Source organism: Heloderma suspectum, chromosome 3, assembly GCF_057233095.1.
Source record: "Heloderma suspectum isolate Gila_16-S chromosome 3, 16-S_ref, whole genome shotgun sequence".
NCBI classification, from domain to species: domain Eukaryota; kingdom Metazoa; phylum Chordata; class Lepidosauria; order Squamata; family Helodermatidae; genus Heloderma; species Heloderma suspectum.
Genome location: NC_139460.1, coordinates 305,068,311 through 305,092,307, shown reverse-complemented (window position 1 = coordinate 305,092,307; position 23,997 = coordinate 305,068,311). Strand labels below are relative to the sequence as shown.

The 23,997-nt window shown below is 45.9% G+C and overlaps 2 protein-coding genes across 5 annotated transcripts in view; one reads left to right on the top strand and one right to left on the bottom strand.

Moving 5' to 3' along the window:
• PDCD10 (programmed cell death 10) overlaps window positions 1-23,997 on the top strand; it is a 111,763-nt gene that overhangs the window by 26,773 nt on the left and 60,993 nt on the right. The window lies entirely within an intron of this gene.
• The window catches only part of LOC146351518 (neuroserpin-like), a 72,903-nt gene that overhangs the window by 16,945 nt on the left and 31,961 nt on the right, over window positions 1-23,997 (bottom strand). For 2 of the 3 annotated variants that reach the window (XM_084847449.1, XM_084847448.1), the window contains exons 4-7: window positions 19,854-20,048; window positions 17,531-17,735; window positions 5,939-6,036; window positions 4,211-4,297 (exon numbers count right to left, since the gene is read on the bottom strand). In XM_084847449.1, coding sequence (XP_084703575.1) covers window positions 4,211-4,297; window positions 5,939-6,036; window positions 17,531-17,735; window positions 19,854-20,048 — 585 coding nt within the window. Of the gene's footprint in view, window positions 1-2,034; window positions 2,241-4,210; window positions 4,298-5,938; window positions 6,037-17,530; window positions 17,736-19,853; window positions 20,049-23,997 lie in introns of all 3 variants that reach the window. The other variant, XR_014789624.1, reaches the window with a different exon arrangement.

Sequence of the window (23,997 nt, the reverse complement as noted above, 5' to 3'; positions counted from 1 at the left end):
GGTGCTCAATTCCTACTTTTGCTCAGTCTTCTCCCAAAAGAGGGTCTATGGCCCCCTTGGCGAAGGTGAAATACAGGCTGAAGGGGCAGGATTGCAGCTTGAGTTTGATAGGTATATGGTCAAGGAACACCTAATTACTTTGAATGAGTTCAAATCTCCAGGGCCAGATTAACTACATCCAATAGTAATCAAGGAACTGGCAGAAGAGCTCTCAGAACTACTGTCTATTCTCGTTGAGAAATCATGGAGGACGGGAGAAAAGCCAGATGACTTGAGGAGGTCTAATGTTGTCCCTATCTTCAAAAGGGGTAAAAAGGAGGAACCTGGGAACTACAGACCAGTCAGTCTGACATCAATCCCTGGGAAAATTCTGGAACAGATGATAAAGCAATCCATCTGTAAACACCTTGAAAACAATGCAGTGATTACTCGAAGCCAACATGGATTTGTAAAGAACAAATCCTGTCAGACGAATCTGTTCGCATTTTTTGATTGGGTAACCTCCCTCGTGGACTGTGGGAGTGCTGTGGACATAATATGCCTCCACTTCAGCAAACCTTTCGACAAAGCGCCCCCTGATATCCTGATGAGCAAACTAGCTCAAAGTGGGCTAGATGAAACAACGATCCAGTGGATCCACAGTTGGCTACAGAATTGGACTCAAAGAGTGCTTATCAATGGGATCTTCTCAAACTGGGGAGAGGTAACGAGTGGGGTACCGCAGGGCTCAGTCCTGGGCCCAGTGCTCTTCAACATTTTTATTAATGACTTGGAGGAGGAGGTGCAGGGAATGCTGATCAAATCTGCAGATGACACAAATTTGGGCAGGCCAGCTAATACCTTGGAAGACAGAAACAAAATTCAAAGTGATCTGGATAGACTGGAGCGCTGGGCAGAAAACAACAGAATGACATTTAATCAGGATAAATGCCACGTTCTGCATCTAGGAAAAAGAAACCAAATGCACAGTTACAAGATGGGGGATACATGGCTCAACAACACTGCAAGAGAGAAGGATCTTGGAATTGTTGTCGATCACAAGCTGAATATGAGCCAACAATGTGATGTGGCTGCAAAAAAAGCCAATGCTATTTTGGGCTGCATTAATAGTAGCATAGCTTCCAAATCTCGGGAAGTACTAGTTCCCCTCTACTCAGCACTGGTTAGGCCTCATCTGGAGTACTGTGTCCAGTTCTGGGCACCACATTTTAAGAAGGATGCAGACAAGCTGGAGAGGGTTCAGAGGAGGGCAACCAAGATGATCAGGGGACTGGAAATAAAGCCCTATGAAGAGGGACTGAAAGAACTGGGCATGTTTAGCCTTGAGAAGAGAAGACTGAGGGGAGAGATGATAGTGCTGTTCAAGTACTTGAAAGGCTGTCACAGAGAGGAAGGCCAGGATCTCTTCTCGATCATGCCAGAGTGCAGGACACGGAATAATGGGCTCAAGTTACAGGAAGCCAGATTCCGGCTGAACATCAGGAAAAACGTCCTGACTGTTAGAGCAACACAACAATGGAACCAATGACTAGGGAGGTGGTGGGCTCTCCACACTGGAGGCATTCAAGATGAAGCTGGACAGCCATCTGTCAGGGATGCTCTGACTTGGATTCCTGCATTGAGCAGGGGGTTGGACTTGATGGCCTTGTAGGCCCCTTCCAACCCTACTATTCTATGATTCTATGTTTTCCAAGCATTTTATTAATTTTTATTTGTGTTGCCCTGACACACGGAGGAACAAGAACAATAAAAAATACGATGTCCATGCCTGCCCAGGCATGACAGCAATCCTCATTTGTATCGTTCAGGGAATGTGGTTTTCTGATCAGGATTACAGCTGTGAATGAGGCTCACTAGGAAGAGAATTGCCTTTCGCCTCATGAAAAAATAGTCCCTGGGGAGATCAATTCATGATACAAATCGAAGAAGAAACAAGAATGATTTGTTGGTAGGAAAAGCTGATATTTGCAAGTGACAAGCAAATGGTTCCACCATAAGAGCTAGAAATCTCGTCGATTATTCATATTCACTGACCTTGTCCAAAACACAGTTGCATCTCTGCACTATTTCCAGCCCATTTGGAGACAAATTCTTGCAGTCTGATCCAGTGCTTTGCTCTGTGGCTGCAATGGAGGTTCCAACATGATGTCGCCAGTCCCAGCGCAGGGATGTTTTTATCCTGTCCCACTGGTGCTGCCGTCCAACTCCATCCCACTCTCTGCTACTGTGCTGGTGCAACCCTGTGCAAGCAGCACATTCAATCAAAGGCTCCAGCAGAAGCAGAATAAATTATGGAACACAATCGGGTGCAGAATTCTTCTGGCTCGGAATTTAGATTTATTATGCACATACACCACAACCTCAAGCACACAGGAAGAAGAAAGACGTAGGATCTGGTTGCCAGTTAGCAAATTATTCATGAGGCAAAACAAACACTGCCAAGATCCAAGTCTCAGCATGAAGCTCTTCAGCAATGCAGTTCAAGACAAGGCTCCCCTCCCCAACAACAAGCCCTTAAAATGATATTTGTGACACTCGTACTAAGAAAACATTGAGTAGTTTTAGTTACCCCATCATCTTTGTACAGTGGCTACGCTGTGTCTTTTTGGGCACTCTACCAAGTTGTTGTTGTTGATGATGATGATTGTCATTGATGACAGCTTCAGCCATTGTGCAAAACTGCTAAAAGATGGTGTACAAGTAACATCTAAAGCACGAGTTCCAAATGAGCATTGAGCCCACATGTTCCCCTTTGGGACAGGTGTGCAAATGGCTAGAAAGCATGGAAAAACTAGGTATTCCAGGTAAGGACCAAAGCTGTCCCTAAACAGCACTTTTAAGGTGCTACAGAGTTGTTTGCCTTGTTGCCTCACAACATTTTTGGGATGTAAGCAAACATCCTGATAGATGAGAATCTGAGGATGAAATATAGCCTGGTCGACGCGCTTATAAGGTTGGCAATCCTCTTTGTGTGGAGCTGGGGCATGTCCTTCCTCTCCGTCATGTGTGTAAAGTATCAGAGTCAGTGTCGGGTATTCCTCAGGGGTACTGGACTCTTGACTGAGGAGATGAGAGTTCATATTGCCGCTCAGTGATGAAACTCACTGGGTGACCTTGGGCCAATCATTCTTTCTCTCAACTTAACCTACCAAGCAGGGTTGCTGTAAAGATTAGTGAGGTGACCCACTCTCGTATATGCTACTCCTGAGCTCGTGTGAGGCACATGCTCCACTTGTGACTCCCATGACTCCGGTGGAGGCTGGTGGCTCCAATGTCAGTGGGGTGGTGAATCCGCTCCGGTGCTCTGTGAAGCACCTTGGATAGCTCCTTCAGTGTTTTGATTGGTTCTGAGTGAAACCCAGAGCGGATTCACCGTCCCACTGACATCAGAGCCACCAGGCTCCGCTGCGTGATTCACCCCCTCAAAAAACAAAACACAAAGGGTGATTATGTTGTACAGATTTCTGTCATGGATCCCACCATTTGGGATTACAGGCATGGTGCTGCTCCCTGACGACACAAGAGGACTGCTGGGGTGAACCAGCCAGAGACTTGTCCTAGGCTGCTCTGCAAGTCCATGGCTGAGTCAATACGATAGCCTTGGTCACTTATCCCCGTATTTCGCATGCCATTCATACTGGCTCAAACAGACATTCTTAGTTTAAGGCAAGAGTGGGTAACAGGTGGGTGGGCCACTTTCCACCCACCATGGAATTCCCCCGTGGGCTGTATTTCTGCCACTGCTGGCAAAAAAAAAGGCACCTCAAAAAGGACACTTTTCACTTGTTTCACTTATTTTTTTGCTGCAAAATCTTGGCGCTGTGGGGCTGTACTAGAGGTTAGAGACACACATAAAGCCCAGCCATGATGTAATGGAACAATGACTTATTATTAGTGATGATGATGATGATGCTAATAATAATAATAATAATAATAATAATAAAAACAGTGATGGTGATGATACTTAACAGAGAACATTTTCTAAAGTGCTTAGAAAACTTCACATATATTTTTTCAAAAACCCTTATAGAAATCCTGTAAGGTAAACCAGTGTCATTATCCCACATAAAAAGGCAGTGCTGAAAGCCACTCCGGAAGCTCTCAACTGAGCTCTAATTTGAATGTAGGTCTTGCTAACTCTTAGCTCACACTCTTCACCAGCTAAGAGGCTGTGCACAGAATTTAGTCCATCGTTTTAGGAGGTGCATACCTGAGGAAGCAGCCGCTTCAGAGCCTTCTTCATTGACTTTAAGGACAGACTTGTGAACTGCTTTTGAAAGGTAAAGTTCTTTATTGTCTGGAAGAGAAACAAAAGTCAGAGGATAATAAGCAAGACATTGCATTCTATTGTTTCTTTTCACACACAGCCTCCCCTGCCGTCTGCAGGGGAATAAGGATAAGTCATCTTCTCCAACCATCTCTTGGCCTTCTTGGGCCATTTACCCATAGTTTCCCTGACAAAAGATTTGCCTAGCAACTTTGCAACTGACTACTAAAGGAATCTCCTGCAGTTCTTCTGCTCCAATAAACCTCTCCTGTCCAAACCTCTAATTTTACAATACTTTATGCTTCCTTGGCTAATTTGGATTCTTGCAGTGTACATTCAAATTTACTGTAACCTGCTCAGAGCCTCTGGAATTGGGTGAGCTACATATAAATGTATGAAGATGCTTACACTGACTCAGACCATTGGTCCATCTAGCCCAGTATTACTTCCTTGACTGGCAGCGGTTCTCCAGGATCTCAGCCAGATGGCCTTTCCATCACCTGCTACCTGATTTTTTTCAAAAAAAAATTTAAACTGGAAATGATTGGTAGTTCCTCTACCGCTGAGCTATGGCCCTTCCCCTCCAAATCCAAACTATCCAACCAATCGTATGAAGCAGAACACAACTCAGTTCATCAGCACAAATGCAAAAGAGGCCAAAGGCTGTTGCACAGAAGTCATTTGATCATCAGTCTGTAAATTGTGAATAGATGTTTTCAGCACATGAATAGGAATTTATACACTTGCATGCATTAGCCTGCCTGCTTGGATCAAAACAAAACAAAGCAACCCCCACCCCGCCGGGGGCGGGGGAGGGCAGAAAAGATGCTGCTTTTCTTTTTGTTTCTCACCTAGATAATAATTAAAAGGGAAGGTAGATTTTGTGAGAAATGAAAATAAACAAAGCACTGCATTTACAGGATCAAGGCAGAGCGCCAAGTAATTTAAAGATGGTGCTTCAAAAACAGTACTTCAAAATTGTAGCTGGGTATTTAATTTAATAAACCAAACTGTGAACAACCTTTTCAGCACCACCTGGGATGTCTCCTTTTTTCATGGAGAAAAATTAAGAGTGTTGCTGTGAAGCCCATTAATCTTTGCCTATATTTTGTGAAATACATCCCATGTGTTTCGTTGACTGTGTGGTGCCGTTAGTTCACAGACGGATGCAAAGTTTTGTTTTTCCGTTATGTGGAAAAATACACAAATAATTTTGTAAGAGGGTTCACAATTTACATAATTTACATTTTTCCGTAACATTTTGCCTATTGTCCCCCATTCTATTTAACTTTTCCCCACATATGTCTCAGCAGAAGCTTGCGTATTTTCCTACAAATAAATTTGCGTAAATTTTGGAAAGTGAAAAAAAAGATCTGAAAGTCCACGGACTCCATACGGCCTGAGGAGGTATCCTGAGGAGGAGAATATCTTCACAGCATATTCCACAGGTTGTATTCTTAGAAATCTGAACTCCTTTTAGTCTGTCTTGAATTTCTCCAGCATCCCTACCCATGTGGCCCGTTTTGCCTGTCCCTGTTTGAGAACATTTTTTAACCCCCCCCCCCCGTATTTATAAGTCACATTTCTGGACTAAGTCCTTCTGGACTGAGCATTCAGACTATTTTGGAATTATACAAGAAACCAAAACATATACACAAAAAACCTTCTTACCAGACATCGCAGTGAGATCAGCACTTTGGCTGAATACTTCTGTAATTCCAAGGCCCTTCAAAACATCCTTCAGATCAATTTCCTGTTCTATTGAGAACCTGGACAGCGCACACACAAACAAAAAGAGGCTGAAAACCCCAAGTCTTTTCCCACCCAAAGAAACATATTTGCAAGTTGTCATTAGTGAAATAGAGAAAAAAATGTATTAATACAGAAACAGCCCATAAGGCATTCAGGTAGGAAAAGGCACTTTAAAATGTGATAAATTGTATTTATTGAGCAGACATTCGTCACTAGTTTACTTCTGGGCACTGTCTTGTTTGAAGTAATATTCCGAGACTAATTGTTTTGCAATCATATAACAAAGTCCTACCAAAGGACTTTGAGTCAACAGAAGGGGGGGGGGAATCCTGTGTGTGAACCCAGATGAAACGGTTTTAAACAGCATTCAGAAGTGAATTCTAAAGACAGAACAGGGGGTGGGGGAACACTGTAAGAAAACCGTTAAGAATGCGAGTAAGAAACAAAGCATCCATGTAATAAGAGTTTTTCTTTTAAAATAAAATATTTGAATTTGAATTTTCAGAAGATAACCTTGATTTTAACAGAAATAGTTCTTTTTTGTTAAGGCAAATTCCATCACAGGGAACCCTACAATGAGAAACACAAACCAATGTACAGCCCCAAAGGTTCTTGCTGAAACCTCTAGGAGGATGCAAGAAATGAGAACCCTGTATTCCAAGGGAGAGCCCGTTAGCCATTGAACAGAGCTGGAAGAGGTCAGATAGCCAAGAAATGGAACCTTCTGCCCCAAAGCAGGAACAGCCAGCCAGTCCACTGCAGAAATGCATTTTTAAGACCGGCCTAGCCTCAGTCAAGGAATTCGTAAATACCAAAGCTGAGGAAACAACCTACCTGGGTGAGGATATGAGCTATTACACTAGTGCTTTAAGAGCAGATTACGGTTTCTCAGCATTGAATCAAATGTGGTGAAATGACTCAATACCAAAACAGAACTGAGTCACCCAGCAGTACTCTTGCCTGGTCCCATTAGGTACCACCACACTTGGGATGTTTTAGAACAACCTTCCCCATCCTAGTGCCCTCCAGATGTTCTGGACTTCACCTTCCAGCAGCCTCCAGCAGCCTCCAGCAGCATGGCCAATAATCAGGAAAGTTGGGAGTTGTAGTCCAAAACATCCAGAGGGCACCCGGTTGGGGAAGGCTGCTCCAGGCCCTAGCGCACTCCCAGTGATATCATGGGGTGGGGGCAGGTATTGAGGCTAGGGAAAGGCTGGGTGGAGTGGAGTCCATCAAGGCACTGGCATCGCCACTCCTTTGCATTCCTTCTGCAGGGAGGAGCAAAGCGGATTCAGTCGTGGCTCATTCACTCTTCCAGCCCCTCTCCCTTCTGAAGGGGAGGAGCTTTGGGGAGGGGTCTTGTCTGAAGTCCTGCAGGCAGATGAGCTAGACTGGTGGGCCACATTTGGCTGGCAGGCTGGGAGTTCCCCATCCCTGCTGTAAGAGTTCTGAAGCTCCGAATTCAGTTGGTTCCTGCCCATCTGCACTCCTACAGTGAACAGGTTCGCATGAAAAGCAACAGGACAGTGGTTGGGGCACACCTTTGGTCTAATCCAGCAGGGCTCTTATGTAAAAATGCAACAAATTGACTATCAAGTACCTAGCCCCAGGAAAGTGGAGAATACAGTACTAGAGACCACAACACAAAGGTGTGTGTATGAAAATTGGAAAAACTGGACTAAAATGTCCTTTGCCACCTAAAATAACACCTCCAGGAGCTCAGAAAGGGAAGGCAAGCTGTGAGAGAGAGCCTGTGTAGTGTGATGGTTGGCATGACTGATTGAGGGGCAAAACACGAGTTGCTGGGGAACATGGGCGGGAGAGTGCTGTTGTACTTGAGTCCTACTTCTGGGTTTCCGGTTCACAGCTGGTTGGCCACTGTGTGAACAGCATGCTGGGTTAGATGGACCCCAGGTCTGATCTAGACTCTTATGTTCTTAAAACAGTTGTTACTTTAAATCCTTATCTAGCAGCTATGTCTAGGCGCAGAACCCCCGATTTGGATCAAGATCCTAGTGTAGGGGTGGGGTGGGGTTTAAGGTCTAGATTGGGGGCCCTGGGCCTACTCTAGAATAAAAATGAAAGACAGACATAGTTGCTAGATACAGACTTAAAGTAACATCTGTTTTCATCTTGAGATTGGGGAAACCCAGGTCCAAATTTTCTGAGCAGTCAGAAAATCTCACTAGGTGACCTTGAACCAGTCACCATCTCTCAACCTAACCTACCTCACAGGGTTGTCTTGAGGATAAGAGAGGCGGGGGGAGATGTATGCCACACTAAGCTGGAGGAATGGTAGGATAAAATAAAAATATATGAGCTCATTTATTTCTCTAGTGCTTGGCACAGCACAAGTAAAGTTGAGAATCACTGGAACAACACTAAACAACTGTGACTGTACAACTAAGCATTTTATCTTTCTATGACAGTTTGAGATTCTGTTGTGTGCTCAGCAGAGAGATAATAATTTCTGGTAGTGACTGGGAAGTCCTTGGAGCCTTCCAGTTACAATTACCTAGGAGAACACAATATATTTTAAATTAATTTGATCCAAATAGAAATCCTTCTTACTGTCACCTCCAATTTCCTGGTTGAAATGTTGATTTCTGCCAGTTACCTGGAGCAATGACGGAGATATTCCATTGGGCACAAATGCCTTGTCAGACTTTTTTATAGCACAGTAGCATGGTGGAGAGCTTATAAACTTGCCAGTCACCTTAAATGACTCCATATTTTAGTTACATAATCTTAACTTTTGGCATATCCTTTGATTTGTGAGGGAATTCATAGTTCTCTCAAAAAGGATGGTTGGACATGACTTGACACTCCTACCCTTCATATCTCGAGCGACATTAGCTGCTTTTTAAAGCAAATTAAAAGTATATTGCTGGAAGTTTGTTCTAATCATTTAGGGTTGTTTTTTTTTTTAAAGTAACTTCTATCATCATTGTGATCGAGAAATTTGAGATAGCTCTTGATGGCCAGATTTACATAATTAAAGGAGAGTTAACATTTTATTTCTTTTGGCTGAATTAGAGTGCAATCTGATGGGCTGAACATCCAAATGACAGGGGTCTCTGATCTCAGAGGTCTCCATCCATCCTATGCCTTGCCGGGCTCTTGCCGGCAGGGTGGGAGGAGTGATGGAAGCTTTTTGGCCTCTCTGTCCTCCACTACAGCATAATTGTTAGACGGCCCTCTGAGCCAGTTTAACTTGCTCACTCTGCCAGGGGTGGGGGCTGAGAGGCTGTTGGATCCAACAGATTCATGCCATCACCCCTCCCACTGGCCTGCCCACAACAACACGTCAATTTCTTCCCTTCTTGAGGTCAGAGTCCCAGCCTTGGAAGAGGTAGCCGCCGGGGACCTTTCCATCACAGCTGGAGCGGGGGAGAGAAACCACTGCTGGATTTCTCCCTCCAAGGTCAGATCTCTGTCTCCAGCCTCAGAAGGGAGATCCTCTGCTTCAGACTCTGTCTAGGGGCCATAGGATTTGCGCTCTTGACTATTTTTATAAATAGCAAAGCAGAACTGCAAACACTGAGTGGGCTGCCTTGCACAAGCGGAAATGCCTTTCAGTTCACACAATACTTCTCTAGAGCCAAACCAATAAATAGTACGGGAGGCATTAAAGGGGTGCACACCAGGGACCTACTGGGGTGGGGTGAGGGTGGGAATAGGGATGGCAGAGAATTCCGCCATGGATCTCGGTGAGGCCGAATGCCAGTGCATTCGGCCCCCCGAAATCTGTGGCGGAACGGCCTGCCACCCCCTCCGCGGATCCCCCCCCGGGACGAGACTTACCTGGGGTGGATCTTCCGGGCGTCGTCGTCTGGTCTTCCAACCAGCTGCTGCCACCGCCATTTGTAGACTTGTGGGGTTTTTTTTCCCCCCAAGACGTGATAGGCTATGTAAAGATTTATGTAGCCTATCATGGCTGGGTAAAAAAAACAACCCCAAACCGCGTACACAAATGGCGGCGGCTACGGCCGCTGCCATTTGCGTTCCTTATTTTTGGTGTCTTAGTCTACGTAAATATTTACGTAGACTAAGACGGCAAAAATAAGGGGAACGCAAATAGCGTAGCGGGTGCTATTTGCGTCCCTTTTTGATTTGCCGTTTTAGCCTATGTAAATATTTATGTAGGCTAAAACGGCGAATCAAAAAGGGACGCAAATAGCGCCCACTACGCTATTTGCGTTCCCCCTATTTTCACTGTCATAGTCTACGTAAATATTTACGTAGACTAAGACGGCCAAAAATAAGGAACACAAATGACACCGGCCGTAGCTGCCGCCATTTGCGTACGTGGTTTGTTTGTTTGTTTTTACCCAGAGCCCTCCACAGTCGGAAATCTGGCTGTGGACGGCTCTGGCCTGGGCCTGGCCGTCTGCTCTGCAGAGCCGCCGTGGAGCACAGCTGGCCATCGAGGATTCCGGGGGGGGAGGAACGGAGTGCCTCCCCCCCGTCGAGGATTCCGGGGCGAGGGACGGAACGCCTCCCCCCCCCATAAACATAATCCGCGGAAAGGTAAGTACATTTCATACATCCCTAGGTGGGAACAACTAAATCTACTTCCATCCAGATACCAAAGTTACTGCAGCCATTGAGAATCACGTCTGCTCGTACCTACAAGGCCCCATTCAAGGATCCATCTCTTGGTCACAGGACAGTGTGATACCAGAATGTGACAGAAATTCAAGAAGTGGATTTTTTTTTTAACAGAAGAGATTCTATCAGACTCTGCATAAACATTCTTAAGGCTCTCTGTAAATATTAATGAGCATCACAGAGCTGAGAATGGATAAGACAGCACAATAAATATACATTTGTTTCCCCATTAGTTGCACACAGGTGTCACATCTTTCCCTCAAGAAGGCTATTTGAAGTGAGGATACTGCATTTTCTCAGCATTCCAAATGCACACTGTTGTAAAATGTGACACTTCCCTTCCTCCCATCCCCACCCCAATAATGCATTAATTACTCTTGTGTATGGAATGTGGCAGTGTGAACTTCACAGACATCAACTGGATATTGGGTTGGATTTAGGGTGGCAATGTATCCTCCTTTACAGAGGACAGTTATCTATTTGAAGGGCTTCAGGCCTGGCATGAGACAGAGGTTGCCTTGGTAGATGATGCGCACTAGGAACTGGACAGGGGTAGTGTGTCCCTGTTGGTTCTGGTGGACCTCTCAGTGGTTTTTTATAGTATTGACCATGGGATCCTTCCAAGGCATCTGTCTGAGATGGGACTGTGAGGGACCATTCTATGGTGGCTCTAGTCCTTGGAGGGGTGATTTCAGAAGGTGGTACAGGGGAGATTCCTGTTCAACACAATGGCCATTGACTTGTGTTGTCCCCCAGAGTTCAATTTTGTCCTCTGTGCTATTTAACGTATACATGAAGCTGCTGAGAGAGGTTGTCTGGAGGTTTGGGTTAGTGCCAACGGTATTTTCAGGGTGGAAACTGAGCCAATAGAGCCCCAGAGCAGTTCTGATTCTGAGGAGGAACAGCAATCTGTGGGAGAGGAGCTCACTCATCTCTCACAAGCACGGCAGCTGGCAGAAATTCCTCCTGCCAGCATTCCTGGGATAGATAGTGAGCCTGGCAGTGAGAGAGCACTGGAGGGGGGCTTGCTGGACGCTCGGTACAGACACAGGGAGCGGCGACAGATGGACGGCGCCGAAAGGAGACGTACCGCTCGTTTGGCGCTCAAACAACAGTCGCATCCCGAGGACCCAAGGGAAAGAGGGAGGATCTCTCCCTAGCCCATAAGTTCAGGGTCTTCCCATGGTTCTCCTTCAAACGGAGACCAACTGCCTTACCTGGAGCTTAGGCTATCTTTCCCCAGTGCTGTTCCTTGCTTTGTCGCTAGTGATTAGTATCTGAAAGAGTCATAGAGTCATAAAGGAATAAAGTCTTGGAAAGAATCCTCGTCGTCTGTGTCCTGAGTTGGCTATTGGTGGGGACTGCAAGAGGCAGCTAGGGCGCTCCTGACAGGTATGCTGATGACACCCAACTCTATCTTTCCCTTCCATCTAAATCCAAGGAAGCTGTTGTAGTTCTAAATCAGTGTTTGATGTTGGTAACGGGCTGAATGTGCGCAAACAAACTGAAGCTAAATCCCAACAAGGCAGAGGTGCTCCTTGTCAGTTGAAAGGCAGATCAGGGAAGAGGGATTCAGTCTGTGCTGGAAGGGGTTACACTCCCTCCCTTGTAGACTCAGGCTTGTCGTTGGGTGTAGTCTTGGATTCAGCCCTGAACGTGGATGCCCAGGTGTTGGCAGTGCCCAGGGGTGCATTTGCCCAGCTGAAGCTACTGCATTAACTGCGCCTGTTCCTAGAGATATCTGATCTGGCCACAGTCACGCATGCTGTAGTTCCATCCCATTTGGACTACTACAATGCAGCTGATGTGGGGCTGCCTTTGGAATCAGTTTGGAAACTTCGGCTGGTCCAGAATGCTGGGAGTCTGTTTCTGAGCAAAATTCGAAGTGCTGCTTGTGACTTATAAAGCCCTATACACCTTGGGGCCAGGCTACCTGAAAGACCATCTTCTCCCATACAAGCTTGCCTGGGCTTTAAGATCATTGGGTGAAGCCCTTCTCTTGGTGCCACCACCACCAGAAGTGCGTTTGGTGAGGACACAAGAAAGGGCCTTCTTAGTGGTTGCCCCTAGGCTGTGGAACTCCATGCCGAGAGAGGCTGGGTCGGCCCCTTCTCTGTTATCCTTCTGCCAGCCGTATTCAGGCAGGCCTTTGGCATATAAGCTGGCCTGTGGCAGAAGATGTTTTTAATGTGTTGGTGCTGTTTATTTCTTTTATTGTTCTGTTTGTAATTGTGATTTTAATTTATTTGTTTTGATGCTGTTTTAATTAAGATTTTGTTTCAGTCTGGGTTTTATTGTTAGCTACTGGAAGCACCATTTTTGGGGCAAGGTGGGATAGAAATTAAACAAACAATGGGCCGGCCTCCTGGCATCCCATCTACTCATCTGCCTAGTAAGAGTCAAGATGCTGGGCGATGATCATGCCTCAGGGATTTCTCCCAGGCTGTTTGCTGAAGTGTGGATTGAGTCAGGCAACTTAGGTTTTTCTTTACTCTGTCCCTCGACAAAATGGGGGAAACAGTGCTGCACAGGACTTCTCTGCTCAAATGGCCTTAGTGAGAGGTTGGAGTATCATGGTGGCTTAATATTTCAAGGTCACTTTTGTTATTGCTATGTCAGACTGCTGTACTGTCTGCAGTGCAGAGTTTGGAAATCATAGGTTCAGTCATTAAAAACAAACTAACAAAATATCCAGGCAAATGGCCATCACCCTATTATGTGACTGTGGAATCCCACAGTTAGTCCTGCTCAAAGAAATATATCCTTTTGTTTGTCCTGAAGCTACTTGCCATTTCCTTTTATTAGATGGGCCCAACGTGTTCAAGGGTTTCAAAAGAAAGAGAATGAGAATAATCCCTCTCTATTTGCTTCCTCCTAGTAGGAACCCCAACTAACTCATGGAGCAGTCTTAAGCACATTGTGATTGGTCAGCTATGATTCATCGAGAGACCTGACTGAAACAGCTCTTATCTGTAACCTTCAAGTACTACTAGGAGTACTTCAATGTTCGCAAAGAAAGTTCTTGCAATACCCCATATGTGGACTCAATGAAGAGCCAATGAAGGCAGAAGTCAGCCCAGGAAGTGGCTAAACTTCAAAAGAAAGAAGCAGAGCAAAGCTGCTTGTCTCTAAAACGTCAGAAGGATACATTGCAGCTGTATTTGTAGGACCTATCCCTTACACAAGAGCCGGGCAGAAAGTAGGGATGACGGAGAATTCCACCACGGACTCCAATGAGGCCGGATTCTAAAGAATCCAGCCCCTTGGAGTTAGTGGCGGAACGGCCCACTCACCTCCGCCACCCCGCGAAGTTCACGCCGGCCGGGTCCCGGTCCATCTGCTGTCGTCTGCTGCCGGTCTGCGGACGCATATGGCGTCCGGCGTAGCGGACGCCATTTGTGCCCCTGCTCTTTACCGTGATTGGCTATGTAAAGATTTCGGTAGCCTATCATGGCAAAGAGCAGGGACACAAATAGTGTCTGCTACGTAAAGATTTACGTAGCCTATCAGGGCAAAGGGACAGGGACGCAAATGGCATCCGCTATGCCGTTTGCATCCCTGCTCTTTGCCGTGATAGGCTACATAAATCTTTATGTAGCCTATCACGGCAAAGAGCAGGGACGCAAATGGCGTCCGCTACGCCGGACGCCATTTGCGTCCGCAGACTGGCAGCGGACGGACCCAGCTGGCGGCTCTGCAGACTTGCCACAGAACGGAGCTGGCTGGGGAGGATTCCAGGGGGAGGAACAGATCACCTGCCCCCCCACGGACCCCCCAGTGGACCCAGGTGAGTGGGGTTCGTATACCCCTAGCAGAAAGTAAATCTCCAGATGTTTTTGACTCCCAGCATTCCTGAGCATTGTGCCATGCTGGCAGGGGCTTATGGGAGTTGAAGTCCAAAACATACAGTCAGGGCCAGAAATACTGGAACAAGGATAACTGTTTTGGCAGGTGGCCTCTGTACACCACCACATTGAAGTTGAAAGGAAACACACCCAGATGGGAGTGAAGTCAGGACTTTCAGCTGTAATTCAAGCGGTGTGACAAAAGTGGGGCACTAACCATTCAGGAAGGACAGCCAGTGGCATACACACACACCCATCGTTGGGGGCTCATAAGTAATGGAACAAACCAACATCATTTCAAACTTAAGGGTCGCCTTTAATACCTGGATAAAAATCCTTTGCAGTCAACGACTGCCTGAAGTCTGGAACCCATGGACATGACCAAATGCTGAGTTTCCTCCCTCGAGATGCTTTGCCAGGCCTTTACTGCCGCTGCCTTCAGCTGCTGCTTGTTTGCGGGTCTTTCTGCCTTCAGTCTTGTCTTCAGTAAGTGAAAAGCATGCTCTATTGGGTTGAGATCACGTGACTGTCTTGGCCATTGGAGAACATCCCACTTCTTTGCCTGGAGAAACTCTGGGGTAGTTTTTGTGGTATGTTTTGGGTCATTATCCATCTGCAATATGAAGCGGCATCCTATCAGTTTGGCATCATTCGGCTGAATCTGAGCAGCAAGTATAGCCCTGTACACTTCAGAAGTCATCCTGCTGCTTTTATCAGCAGTCAGGTCATCAATAAACACCAGTGACCCAGTTCCATTGGCAGCCATACATGCCTATGCCATAACAGTGCCTCCACCATGTTTGACAGACGATGTGGTCTGCTTTGGATCATGAGCTGTTCCTTTCCTTCTCCATATTTTCTCTTCCCATCATTCTAGTATAAGTTAATCTCGGTTTCATCAGTCTAAAGAATCTTATTCCAAAACTGGGCAGGCTTTTTTAGGTATTTGCTGGAAAAGGCCTTTCTGGCCTTTCTGTTCCTGAGCGTTACCAGTGGTTTGCACCTTGTTTTGAAGCCTCTGTATTTACATTCATAAAGCTGTCTCTTGAATGTAGATGTTGACAATGACATGGCTACCTCCACAAGAGCGTTCTTGACCTGGCTAGATGTTGTGAAAGGGTTCCTCTTCACCATGAGCAGAATTCTGCAGTCATCCACTTTAGTCGTCTTCCATGGTCTTCCAGGCCTTTTGCTGTTGCTGAGCTTGCCAGTTAATTCCTTCTTTTCCAGGATGTTCCAAACTGTTGTATTGGCCACTCCCACTGTTCTTGCTATCTCTCTGATAGGTTTATTTTGTTTCCTCAGCCTAATGATAGCCTCCTTCACTTGCATGGACACCTCTTTGGACCTCAACCACCTCCAGGCCTTTCATCTGCTTGACTGGTCATGGGGTACCCAGGAAACAGGCCACACCTGGCCATGCAGCTGCATGTCAGCCATTCGTTCCATTACTTATGAGCCACCAACAATGGGTGTGTGTGCATGCCACTGGCTGTCCTTCCTGAATGGTTAGTGCCCCACTTTTGCCAAACCCCTTGAATTACAGCTGAAAGTCCTGACTTCGCTCCTATCTGGGTGTGTTTCCTTTCAGCTTCAATGTGGTGGTGTCCAGAGGCCAACTGCCAAAACAGTTATCCTTGTTCCAATATTTCTGGCCCTGACTGTATGGAGATCTACCTTCTGTCCACTCCTGCTTTACGTCACACAAGTAGAAAAAAAAATCTGGTATGAATATAGGAGACTGTTAGGGTCAGACTACAGAATACAGATATCAAGCTTTAACAGCTGGAATCAGGATGCCCTTGGAAATACAGATATCTCAATATTTTCATGGCTTGCTGAAATATAACACAATATCCTACAATCCTTTATTCCAACAGCAAACACAATTAGAGTGTGAATCCTTATGTAGCCAAAACAGCACTACCCTTGCACAAGAGGGAAGTATCAGCAGGATTGGGGGAACCCTAAGGTTTGTAGAAGTAGAAAATATTTAGGGGAAAAATCTCTAAGGAAGCCCTAACCCCCACCCCGAAAACAGATCAGTGTGGAAGAAGCATGTTCAGTGGCCATAGAATGTTGAGTTTGGGAAGGGGGAATGGAAAACAAGTGAAGAGGAAGGGGAATGGAATGGAGCATCCTAAAAGAAGGCATGTCTATTTGTCTGCCACACTGAACAGGAGCACACTAGGGCTGTACAGCAACCCCCCAATCTGAGGCGGGCCCGATTCGGCTCAGGCAGATTCAGGGGGGGCCCAACCCGACTTGACTTTGCCCTGAACTGGGATTTGGATGGTGAACCCTGCTTCAGGTCTCCCCCGACACCCCCGCACAACCCCCCAGCTCCTTACCCGGGCCGCCGCCCCCTCCTCCTCCTCCTCCTCCTCCTCCTCCTCCTCCTCCACCACCACCACATGTGTTGACTTCTCCATCGCCACGGTGCCACCTTCTCTGCCACTGCGTTCTCCTCGCCGCTGCCTTCTCCATCGCCCCCTGCCATCTTCTTGCAGGGAGTCACTATTTTTAAAATGGCAACCTCCTTGAAGTTCGCCATTTTAAAAATGGCAACTTTCTGCAAGAGTTGCCGCACACCCAGGCCTCAGGAGCTGGCGGCAGCAGTGGTGGCGGCGGCGGCGAAGGTGAGGAGAAGGCAGTGGCAGCGAAGGCAACTCACCTGTGTTTCAGTTTTATGGTTTCCAAGGAAGGCCTCCCCAAAGCTTAAACAGATTCTGCACACTGAAAACAGATTGTGGCAGCCTACTAAATCAACAGCGGCCCCTGCCTCAAACTTGCTGACCAAGACCCTTTCCACAACGAAGTTCTCATGCATTATCGCCTTCCAAAGAAGAATATGAATGTTTCCATTTTACATGTAGGGAACTCAGGCTAAAAGAGAGCAACTTTCCAAATACCACCTCAAGAGTTCAGTGGTCAAACAGGGATTTGAAATCCCCCCCCCACAGGGGATTCCCCCCCCCCCAATTCAACATTCTTTACATTGCAGTATATTGGCTATCCTCCTTTCTCAACAAGAAGCTGGAAAAAACATTCTGACCTTGGCAGATACACCTTCAAGAACTGTTTCTTCATAGATCTTGCCCATTCCTCGATCAACTGGGCTTTGATCAGAGATTCCAGTGTGGCTAGTGGAACATCTTTCCTGGGTAGTAGTATCATCATACTGATCTCATCCCCCTCATAGGGTATTTCCAGAACTTGACAGTTACCCCTGGCTTCACTGGAACCAACATTGAGTTCCCCTAAAAGAAAACCAAACAGTACAGCTCGATTTCTGGAGTTTATTTTACTTATCCATACGTAAAATTTATATGATGCTGGCTGGGGCATGCTGGAAGCTATAGTCCAACATACCTAGAAGGCACCAGGTTGGGGAAGGCTGAGTTAGGTTATGGAAAGACATCAGGAACGTACAGTGGTTAACTCTTTTGAATTGCATTCTCTCACATTGTTAAATTGAAATAAATAACCTTTGATGGCTATACATTTTTTTCATACTCCTTTCATGAAGTATGATTGTTGAGTTACTCTTTCAGTGGCCTATCCTTTCCTTTGGGATACTCTCCCCCTTCCTTTGTGAAAAAACAACACGATGATGAAACTGTGGTATTGTATTTTTAAGCCTTCTATACCTTTAGGGTGTAGTGGATATACAGATAGCTAGGTTAAGGCATAATGCTAAACCATGGTTTGTGCTAACCATAGTTATGAACAGGCACCATGTTTTGAGCTTCCAGAGGTATAACAGGCAAACCCTGATTTAGAGCTGCTTGTCTGCTTTTGCTTTCCATGCACTCAGCTTCAAAACCTCACTCCTGTCTTCCATGCTGCAACAGTCTGTTGAGGTGGGGCAAGGACCCGAACTGTGGCTTGCCAGTGGTCTGTGAATTCAGCCAGAGCAGCACACCATAATTAGCACAAACGGTGCTTTGCAAACCAGCTTCAAACTGCAGTTTCAAATAAGCGACAGTTTGGGGGCAGGCTCAGGCTCAGACATTAAAACAAATTATGGTTTCGTCTCATGTCTGAACTCAGCCAGTACATTCCACAGCAAAGCAGAGACCCCACAGCTTCCTTCTGCGCGCAACAATATTTGACTCTGAAAGGGGGGTGAAGATACAACATGTGAGCCCATCTCTGAAATTGAACAGGTTTAGTTCTCGCCTGGCTGAGAAGTTGCTTGGAACGGCTGCTTTAAGCTCCTTCGACAACAAGCAGGATCCAGATGAAGATAATCATAAACATTTGTTTATTTCAACAAATACACAAATGTTTCAAGCATTCCAAGTGCTTTGCATGCAATATCTAAGTGCGATCCTTACAACCACCCTGTAAAATCCTTACAACCACCCTGCAAAAAAAAGTCAGCAGTAGGACAGTATTACGTCGCACTCTCATAAGCAACCTCTAGTGCCATACCAATAGTGCTTGCTGGCGTGATGGGTTTCCCCAGAAAGCCCATCGCACCAGCAAGCACTATTGGCATTGTGCTAGATGTTGCTTACGCCAGTGCAGCGTAATTTACATTAGCAGTGGAGTTGTGCTGGATACTGCCCTCAGTATCCCCCATATCGAAGATGGGGAACTGACTCTGAGAGCCAATGGCTTGCCTGAGGCCACCTACTGAGTTCATGGAAGAAGCAAGATGCAGGTCTCTCAGCCACTACACTACACCGATGAAAATAGAGTGTCTGAGCTAATAGTCATGAGGTTGTGCAGGAGATGTTATTGATATAATCCGTGAATAGACTGGAGAGGAGAATGGTGTATACCAAATTAAGGGGGGGCGGTATTATACACACTGTATAGGATTCTTTAATACAAGGTCTAACAGCAACAACACAAAGAACTGACAAACTCTGAGACTGAAATGTCTAAAAACTGTCAATTGGACAAATGCATTTTGATGCGAGGCTAAAACAAATCACCTTCATCAGTGGCCCAAAACAAATCACTCTGCCTTGGCTTATATATATAAAACTTTAGACAAAGGATGGATAAACAGCTCCTTTCAAGCAACATCTATGACTGGCCATCCTAACTAGACTGACAGTTGCAGGTGATCACTAATCCGAATCACCAATTTGGCCAATTTTGTCACAGTTCTTAGACATTTTGATCTAGCAGGGTTTTATTTTTTAAAATTGTGTTACTGTATATGTTACTGTTATATCTTGTACAGTGTTTATAGTTCTCTCTCTCCCCCCCCCCCCCCCCCGGCACACACTTTGGGTTTTGTTTAGTGTAGTTTGGCTTAGATTTCTGTTAAGGACAATGTTTTGTTACTTGTGTACCAGAATATACACAGAAAAATCTAGTCTGTGGGTGAATGGTTAGAAAGTATGGACTCTCTTGCTTACTATAATAAAATTCTCCCTGCTGATACATCATTGGAATTTGCACCTCACTTTCATCATCTTTAGTGAAGGAGAACATTCTTGTGTTTTCTGGCTTGAACCGAGACTTCCAGTTTCCCTTAAAGTAGATTGCATTGATGAGGGCCAAGTGAGTAAATTTGTCGAAATCCTTGGCTGACACAAAATCTTTGATCATGTCTGTCAGATGAAAGGGGAGAGAGGGAGCACATCAATCAGCATGTCTAATTCAACATTTAAATCAAAGCTTACCCAGCCTGCAAAATGCAAGAAAACAAAACAACGTCAAAGTAACATATAATTTCCTATTCAAAATGTCCTTGTCAGATCCCCGCATTAAATAATCAAGCTTTGGGGCGAGGAAGAACATAAGCTTTAATGCAGGCCGATCAACCTGTATAATAGGGGTGTGTGTGTGTGTGTGTATATATATGGCCGGGTTGGATGAATCAGAGGTCGGAATTAAGATTGCTGGGAGAATTATCAACAACCTCCGATATGCAGACGATACCACCCTAATGGCAGAAAGCGAAGAGGATCTAAAGAGCCTCTTGTTGAGGGTGAAAGAGGAGAGTGCAAAAGCTGGTTTGAAACTCAACATTAAAAAAACTAAGATCATGGCATCTGGCCCCATCACTTCCTGGCATATGGAAGGGGAAGAAATGGAAGCAGTGACAGATTTTACTTTCTTGGGTTCCAAGATCACCGCAGACGGTGACTGTAGCCATGAAATTAAAAGACGCTTGCTCCTTGGGAGGAAAGCTCTGGCCAACCTAGACAGCATAGTAAGAAGCAGAGACATCACCTTGCCGACAAAGGTCCGTCTAATCAAAGCTATGGTTTTCCCAGTAGTAATGTATGGCTGTGAGAGCTGGACTATAAGGAAGGCTGAGCGCCGAAGAATTGATGCTTTCGAACTGTGGTGCTGGAGAAGACTCTTACGAGTGCCCTGGACTGCAAGGAGGTCAAATCAGTCCATCCTAAAGGAAATCAACTCTGAGTGCTCATTGGAAGGACAGATAATGAAGCTGAAGCTCCAATATTTTGGCCATCTAATGCGAAGAGAAAACTCCCTGGAAAAGACCCTGATGCTGGGAAAGACTGAAGGCAAAAGGAGAAGGGGACGGCAGAGGATGAGATGGCTAGATAGCATCACGGATGCAATTAATATGAACTTGAGCACGCTCCGGGAGAGAGCGCAGGACAGGAAGGCCTGGCGTGCTATGGTCCATGGGGTCACGAAGAGTCGGACACGACTGAACGACTGAACAACAACAACAATATATATACATACATAAATACATACATACATTCACACACACACACACACACACACACACACACCAGTCAATTGTTTTGAAGCATCGACATTAAAACCAGCATTGACATTAAAATGTGATCAGCTTCATTGGTAGGTTAAGAATATGAGAAGAGCCATGCTGGATCAGACCAAAGGCCTATCGGGTCCAGCATTTTCTTCCCACAAGGGGCCAACCAGCTCCCTATGGGAAGCGCACAAGCAGGACATGAGTGCAACAGCACCCTCACCCTCATGTTCCCAGCAATTGGTATCAGAAGTATACTGCCTCCGATACCTCGGGGTATCAGGGCTAGTAGCCATTGATGCCTCGGGGCTAGTAGCCATTGATAGCCTTCTCCTCCATGAATTTGTCTAATCCCCTTTTAAAGCTGTCCAAGCTGGTCACTACATCCCGTGGCACCAAATTCCACCATCTGACTACACCCAGTGGGAAGAAGTACTTCCGATTATTTGTCCTGAATATCCAGATTCTTGTATAATGAGACAGAAAGAAAATATTCCCCCGATCCACTTTCTTCACACCATGCATAATTGTATGCACCTCTATCATGCTCCCCCCTTACTTGCCTTTTTTCTAAGCTAAAAGCTCCCAAACGTTGCCACCTTTCCTCGTGGAGGAGTTGCTTCAGCCCCTTCATCATTTTCAGCCCCTTCTCTACCTAATGATCTAATTGCAGTTTATTACACTGATATGCTGCCTTCTCCCCCCCCCCCCGCCCTTTAAGGAACCCAAGGCGGTGTACATAATCCTCCTCCTTCCATTTTATCGTCACAATAACCCTGTGAGGTAGGCTGGACTGAGAATCTATGACCGGCCGAAAGTCACCCAGTGAGCTTCCATGGCCAAATGGGGACTAGAACCTGGGTCTCCTGACTCCCAGTCCAACACTCTAGCCACTACACCACACTGGCTCTGGAGTTTATAATCACTCCCTCCCACCCAACGTTAAATCTGTAGAGCTTGGATTGAGGAGCCCAGAGTTGTTTGGTTGCAGGGCAGCAGTGGGCATGAATGGGAGAATTAGGTGGAAGGGCTCAGGCACCTTATTCTCTGTGCCATCACCAGCACAGCTTAGAGGTGGAGGAACTGCCTGGCTGAACCTTGCTGTTCCCTAGCACCACCCTGGCAGTGGCAGCCAGTCAACCCAGGAGGAATTGGGTAACTCAGGAAGCTAATAGGTCTCGTGCTAGCCTTACAGAAGCTTGGCTCGGATTCCCAGTCTGAGCAACTCATGTATAAGTGAAGATGCTCAACAGCCCAACCCATACCCGGTAACCTGACCGACAGCTCTCGAGACCATGTCATCAGCCTCAGGCCCTTTGCATCCTTGTCTACTATTCAGGAACCTGAACGCTGCCCTGTTTGGACCCTGCCTTTTGCTTCTGACCTCACGGTGCTGACAGTAGCATGGAGATACGGCTGCTCCGTCCTTCCTCTGACAACATGTTATGTAGGAACACCCCACCATCTAGAACCACGAGCACTTGAAAATGGCTTTTCCTCCCAGTTAGTATCAAGGCTAGCAGTCATTCTCAGCATAAAACCATTGTGGCACCTCTGCTTTAAAGAGTGATCAAACCACTTCACATATCAGCTCAGCCAAGTTTACAATAATCCCGTAAGGCGCATCGGCATTATTATTCTAATACTGCAGGTTGGGAAACCAAGGCACAGAGGCTGAATTCACAGCTCTGGTGAGATTTCAACAAGGGAGTTCTTGGTTCACATCTCAGGCTGCAATCCTTTGCACGCTTACTCAGAAGTAATCCTCGTTGAACTCAGTGGGACTCGCTTGCAAGCAAACATGCCTAGAACTGAAATGATCCCGTGACAGTCTCGTTGGGTGTTATGGATCAGGAAGCAACACCACAGATGAGGTGCTGACTGCTCTTCTGTTAATAGAGATTAAATTCCAAATTGCAGCAAAATGGATAAGAATCAAAAGCCTCCTACTATCCAAGCAAGGATGGTACGTTTGGGGAAATATGCACTGTGGATAACAACTTGCATCAATTAAAGCCTCTAGCTAATCTCAGTTTTGATGATGATTTTATGAAAAAATTGTTCCTGATTCTAAATGTAATCAACTCAGCTAATTGGAAACACGACAGCCCACTCGGAGTCTCTTCAGTTGTACTCTATTAATTACAGCATACATATTTGTTACTACATTCTTTTATGAATGGTTCTAATTTCTTTACTTGGTTCTATTACTTTTTTTTTTTTTTTACAATTCCTGATTATTCCAATGTCTTTCCTTGATGTTTATTTGTGTGTGTGTGTGTGTTTATTTGTGTGTGTGTGTGTGTGTGTGTGTGTCTCTCTCTCTATGTATCTATCTAGATCATATATATAGACACATTCTTATTCTAAACTCTTATTCTAAACCCCATACAAGAAGAACTGTGTTATTTCATTAAAAATGTAACAGACATTGTCTAAAATAAAGTGTTTTGAAAAAGAGAGACGTGGACTATCATTTTGTTAACCGCTATGCTTTCTCTCAATCTTCTAGAAACCCAGATTTAGGGCGCAATCCTAACTAGATCGGTGGCTGCCTCCCAACTCGGAGGTGACCACCTATCCAAAGCAAGGCAGGAGAGGCACGGGGGGATTGTTCCCTCCGCGCCTCCCCTGCCTTGCTGTTTTTCCGCTAGACAGCCGTTTTCGTCTGTCTAGCGGCGGGGGACCGAACACAGAGAGGAAGCTGCCATACATTGGATGTGTCATATGCGCAGCTCCGCTCTCCCCGACCCGGAACACCCCCAGCCACGCCCCTTTTCAGTCACTCCGCGCTCCTCTTACGA